This window comes from Festucalex cinctus, chromosome 2, assembly GCF_051991245.1.
Source record: "Festucalex cinctus isolate MCC-2025b chromosome 2, RoL_Fcin_1.0, whole genome shotgun sequence".
NCBI classification, from domain to species: Eukaryota; Metazoa; Chordata; class Actinopteri; order Syngnathiformes; family Syngnathidae; genus Festucalex; species Festucalex cinctus.
In genome coordinates, this window is record NC_135412.1 from 37,130,490 (window position 1) to 37,136,489 (window position 6,000).

At 40.5% G+C, this 6,000-nt stretch overlaps 1 protein-coding gene across 1 annotated transcript in view; it reads right to left on the reverse strand.

Annotated features, from left to right (window-relative positions):
- Positions 1–963: 963 nt before the first annotated feature.
- spsb1 (splA/ryanodine receptor domain and SOCS box containing 1) overlaps positions 964–6,000 on the reverse strand; it is a 28,183-nt gene continuing 23,146 nt past the window's right edge. The window contains exons 2-3 of the mRNA XM_077514951.1: positions 3,385–4,248; positions 964–2,355 (exon numbers count right to left, since the gene is read on the reverse strand). Of these exons, the coding sequence (XP_077371077.1) occupies positions 2,228–2,355; positions 3,385–4,075 (819 nt within the window). The 5' untranslated portion in view covers positions 4,076–4,248 and the 3' untranslated portion in view covers positions 964–2,227. The remainder of the gene's footprint in view (positions 2,356–3,384; positions 4,249–6,000) is intronic.

A 6,000-nucleotide genomic window follows, 5' to 3' on the forward strand; every position in this document is an offset into this window, starting at 1 on the left:
GTAGTGATTTTGAGCAAGGTTGTTTGGTCTTGGGTTACACCAGCTGACACCAGAGCTTCTGACACCAACTGAGCAAATATGAAACATGCAGCTGTAATGTATATGGGTAATGGAATAGTCTGTCCAATCATAATTATAGTAGTGTATAGCTGTTATGAAGTGCAATGTAGTTCCAATGCAGGTCTTAATAAATACACAAACCTTTCACCACCACTAAGAGAATTTGTCTGTCTCGGTATCTGAAATTAATACAACAGGGATGGGCACAAATACGTTCTACAACCCACATATCCCACTTAACCTGGTCTCGTTTAGAACAATGCACATCCAAACATTTAGATTCGATTTTGTTTTAGCACAATTTCGCACAAAAAGTGTTTCATTGCAACATGGGACATTTAGAGTCAGTTTTACAATATAGCCTACTTTTGTCACGTGCCTAGTCTAGTGTCTTTATTGTGACTTAACTCTGACAGTAATAGCCCACACTATTATTAAATATTTCACCTAAGGTTAAGTATTTAACCCTTGCTATAATAGATCTATTATTATCAGCTATGGGGAAATCGGAATAATTTATTTCGGAAATGTAATGTGTCATCAAGTATCATCATTCAATAAAATGGATCTAACAAGCCCCAAATTATTCATTAAGCTGCTTCACCATGCATAAATATATATAAAAATAAAAAATAAAAAATTCATGCTACTTTGGCAAAGTACGTACTTTCAAAGCTGGGAGGATGCACTTAAAAAACAACAACAACAACAACAACAACAAAAACATTACTATTAGCAGTCACTACGTTCCTAAAAGGTTGCTAGGTCTATCGGCACCAGCACGTTGTGACTACTATCTTGCCTTGTAAAACATACCCACCACCAGCTCATGCAACCTGTGTTCACCATTTAAACTGACCCAATATATTTTAACAAAAAAAAAAAAAAAAAAAAATCCACAGATTGAACAGGAAATAATCTTTAATAGTTACATACAAACACATCTACATCAAGAAATACAAATAAAATGCAAGCAGTAAGGAAAAGACAGCTGTGGCACTTGGAGTGCTGAGTGAAGATAGAGCTGCATGTTTACAAACACCAAAACCAACAGGTATGAGATGATGGTGCTGTACGGCATTTGACAATTATGGTAGCATGGGACTTCACTTGTATGACATCAGCGCAGCACTTTGTGGATTGTCGTTATACTTTTGTCAATCGTGGTACTGTAAACGTAGTTTGTTGCTATATAAAACAAAATCTAATTCCTCCTCCCCCCTTTAGCAAAACATTTGTCCTGATATGTGCCGGTTCCATTCAGACATCTCAAAGTGTTTTGTTTTTTTAACTTTGTGTGCTAAACTGTGACAGTGAAAGTGGGATCACCACAAGTCAAAATGGCACTAAGAAACAAATTTAAAAAAAAGGCTTTAAAACAATGCTATTGCAAAGAGAATAATTTCTTGCAGATATGCAGATACATGCAATGAATCATCACAGTGACATATTTCAGAAGATTTTTGCCGATGTAGTAGTTCCTGTCAAGATGCGTTGAGAGTGGACAGGAGATACTAGGTTAACATTTTGCTACATTAGTCAGACTGGAATGGTAAGCATCTCTGTTCAATCACAACCACAAATGTCTTCATTTATTTAAAAATTATTTCTTAAAAAAAACAAACAAACAAACAAACAAAAACACCACTTTCACCCATCCATTTTATTTTTTATAGCACGGACAAGGCTGAGCTGGAGCTCGTCTCACGCTATTGTTTGCATGGTGCACGTAAATGCTGCCATCTTGTGGCCATTGCACAACCGCAACTACACGTCAGTGAAATTTCTGTTTATTGCGATCAAAAATATTCCCAAGACAGTCTTTAGTCTTACATGACAATGACCACAAATGGCTTGACCGTCAAGGCATACCCTCTCCCACCCCACACCCCCAAAATCAGCATGTGCATAGAGCTCAGTGATTCCTGATTTCATTTAAGTTAAGAGTACAACTGGACACGTCATTAAAATAGGATAAGAACCTCAAAAGTGAGTCCAGCCACTATAACAAAAACATACTTGAAACATCCATGAGCCAAAGTCTGTCCAACAGGCTTCAGAAATGCTGTCAAACAAGTTTGACCAAAGAAAGATCCCAGAGAAGCACAAGAGAGAAAAGAGAGGGAGAAGGGGAGGGGTATAGCTACTATTGAACTTGAACCCGCCGTCATTGGTAGAGCAGGTAGTTCTTGAGAAAGGCCGGCAAGGGCAGCCTGTGAATTTCACTCAGACGCTCTCGCCCTAGAGCCACCCGCACCGAGCGTCGACACAGGTCCATCAGAGACAGAGGTTCGGCTGGGGAAACAAGGGGGTGGGGGGAGAAGAGAGTTGTTCAAGAATGTGCTGGATCTTACAAATGAATCAAAACACAGCATCACATCCACTCATACAAAATATTCCTGATAGGCTAGAACTATCAAAGGGAGTCTTTTTGACTGCTTTCAAATTTGGCAACGCCATAAGCTATTTTTCATGCGTAATCGAAAGAAGTTGTGTCTATTACCGTAAATAAAACAATGTAGTTTTCATTTAGTATCCAGATGTGTTACCTATTCCATCAACACTCATCTCCCTCAAACATCTGAAAAAGTCAGTCACTGTCCTCTTCTGCTGAGATGACCAATAGGTTTTTCATTTTTACTTGAGAGAACAACTTCATGTGCAGTTCAAACATATTTCACAGATATTTTTCAGTGTTTTCCATTAAAAAGATTCAAACACTGAAGGTGTATGCTGCTTGTTGTGCGAGAGAGCGAGGTCGTGCGAGAGAGGGAGAGGGAGAGCGCGTGGGAGAGAGAGAGAGAGCGAGGGAGGGAGAGCGCGTGGGGGGGGGGGGGAGAGAGAGAGAGAGAGAGAGAGAGAGAGAGAGAGAGAAAGAAAGAAAGAAAGAAAGAAAGAAAGAAAGAAAGAAAGAAAGAAAGGGGGATCGGCAGGTCAGTCTTTTTAAAAGATCGAAGATCGGCCAGAAAATTGTGATTGGTGCACTCCTATTAGAAAGCATGATTATTGCCCTATTAGAAAGCATGATTATTGCCTATTAGAAAGCATGATTATTGCACATGTTTGCCTTCAGTTAAATCACAAAGCACAATTCCAAAATGGCCTGAGAAACACCTATGGAGATGATTTTTTATAGTAGAGAACTGAACTATTCAACGTACGTATACATGATCATTTAAAACCAAGAATGTTACTGTGACATGAGTGACATCTGTTTCTTTCTCGCCACCATCTCTGAACTGCAAATATAAACACTCCCATGGATTGTATGAAAGCTGAACAGAGTAAATCAAATCTATGTAAATGTCAGCAGCTTGTACTTACGGTCAAGTCCATTTATGTACCGCATTCGTATTTCACAGTGTCCCCACACAGCGCTCACCACTGGGTATAGCTTCCTGCCTTTGAGTCCTCTGAAGGCCACCCCCAGGTAATGACCATCTACAATGTAACCTAGAGTCCCTTCGTCCATGTCCAAAACCACTAAGAGGGAGTCCGGTATGATAAAAGTGTCATCTGGCTCCAGGAAGCACGGGTACGTTTTTCCAGAATGATTGCTGTCATGGTAGAGTTTACTCCTGCACAGGTCCCAACCCCAAGACTCGCTGTTGCTTCCTACCAGCGCCGTGTAGCCCACCGAGTGGAGCGGCGCGTCGCTTGTTGCCACACCCACTACAGCGTGTGTGCCTCTCTGACGCATGGCCCAGCTGATTTCCCACACATGCAGTCCTCTTGTATAGCCAACACGGCCCCGGATGGCATCCGTGCTTTGCGCCACGGGGTGCCTGTGGAAAACTAGCTTGTTATCGTCCTTGACAAAGATGTTGAGCGAGCGGTCGTCATTGTTCCACGAGTGCTGGACCTGGACGTCCGTGCTGGCGGGCGGCATATCCAGCAGAAGGTCCAGCCGAGAAGGCTTGGTGTGATTCAAGGCCTGTAGCTCCAGCTTCAGGGGGCTGAATGCTGGATCTCGCATGTCAATAGTTTTAATACCGACTGGGACTTTTTGCCCCATACTATGGGTATTTATGGCAGCGGCCTAGTCGTCGTCTTCCTCCTCCCCCCTCCTCAAAGTCCAATGGGGGAGTAGTCAAGCACTGGTCTACTCCTGTACTCATGCAATCCAAGAAGCAGGTTTTTGTTCACCTGTCTCTGATTTGAGGTCAAGATGTGGTTTGGACAGCCTACCTGGGAAGACAAAGATGGAAAAAGAATAGCAAGTTAGACTAACCAGTTCACTAAACAATTTTGCATTCAAGCATCCTAAACACTTTTTCTTTATTGTGGCCAGTGGAAACTTAGTAATTGTTTCAATTTTAGTCTATTTATTTGGATTCATAAATGGGAAAAAAAAAAAACATGCACCTGCAGTATCATTTAGTTATACAACAAAACTATCACTATGAAAATTTCAGCTCACTGAAAGAGATAGGCTGTTTAAGTTCCTGTGTTGTAAAAGCACTCAGATTGTGTTACAAGCATCAAGTGTATAAAGCATGCTATGGAAAGGTTTGACAACCTAGTTGGAGTTTACTATAAAACTAACTACTGTGGCGTTGGCATTTTTATTTATTTATTTATTTATTTAAAATCAGGTTCATGACAGCTTTTAGCAAAATGTTAACCTGAAGTGACACCGAGTGAAAGGGAACGAGATCCTGTCCCATGATATTAAGGCTTTTTTAGATTCACAAATTATATCCGCAATTTTCACGTGTTTCTTAAGATCCACAAACATTCACAATTTTCACGCGTTTAACGTGTATGCATTTATCATGACTTACTATTTGTAAATTAAACAAACGTGAAAATCATGGATATATTATATTCATGGATGTGGAAAAAATGTGTGAAAAATTGTGAATGTGGATCTGAGAAACGCATGAAAATCGCAAATATGTTTCATGATCTGAAACCCATGAATATCATGGGATTCACGCATATATTTGTGGATCTCAAAAACACCCGTGAAAACCCCAAATATTTGTGTGAATTATTTTGAGACAAATTTCTCCCCATATCCTTGTGTATTAAGGCTACGTTCAGTGTTCAGATTGCAGGCAAATCCGATTTTTCGGGTTGACTGTCCAGCCTGAGCCACATTATTGACCCATCTGACAGGTTGCTGTAGCAACGACGTTGAACGCGTGTAGTGTTTGACGTCATTGTGACGTGACGCTGCTTACCGCTCCGTACTTTGTGAAAGATCCTATCATTTGCCACAGTAACCTCAAAAAGCCTTTCTGATAACCAATGTGCAGCAAGTCGTTTTCCTTTTTTTCGGGCGCTGAAGTGATGTCATTGAGACATAAATAAATTCCCTGGTCCACAAAAATAAAGTCACCCTGAGCACATGGACAGATTGTTTGAACACAATTGTCCATTAAACCAACTTAAGACTTAAAGAAGTCTACATTTGACACACTGGTTGCCTACAACTTGATCAAAAATGATCTCACTAGTTCTCATTTGTAAACCATTTTGTATAGTTTTCACGCTAAGTGAGACTTGTCAAGTTTTCCCTTCCAAACATGCATCATTTATGATTTTAGGCATGTTGTGCAGCAAGATTGTGCAATGGGGAAATGTGCTGCTGGGAAGGCCTCTAATTGAATTGTAGACAAGAGTTCATTGAGAAGGGCCTTCGCTTGTCTTCTAATGCAAGTAAACAACCATTTAAGTGGGTCATGTCTCCTCAATGATTGGAAAACGGGGGGATGAAAAAGCAAGCAGCAGGTGGCCAGCATCTGAATGTAAACAATCTCTTTTTGAATGCTTGTCCAGTATTCAGAAAGATTAAAACATCTTCAGTTGCACACTGTTGGGGCTCGCACTTCACCATTTCCACACCCCTTGGTAAAGTGTGACTATACGACAAAAACAAATAAACACCCCTAACAGAACAAAACAACTTAAAAATAAACAGGCTTATTGAAAAAT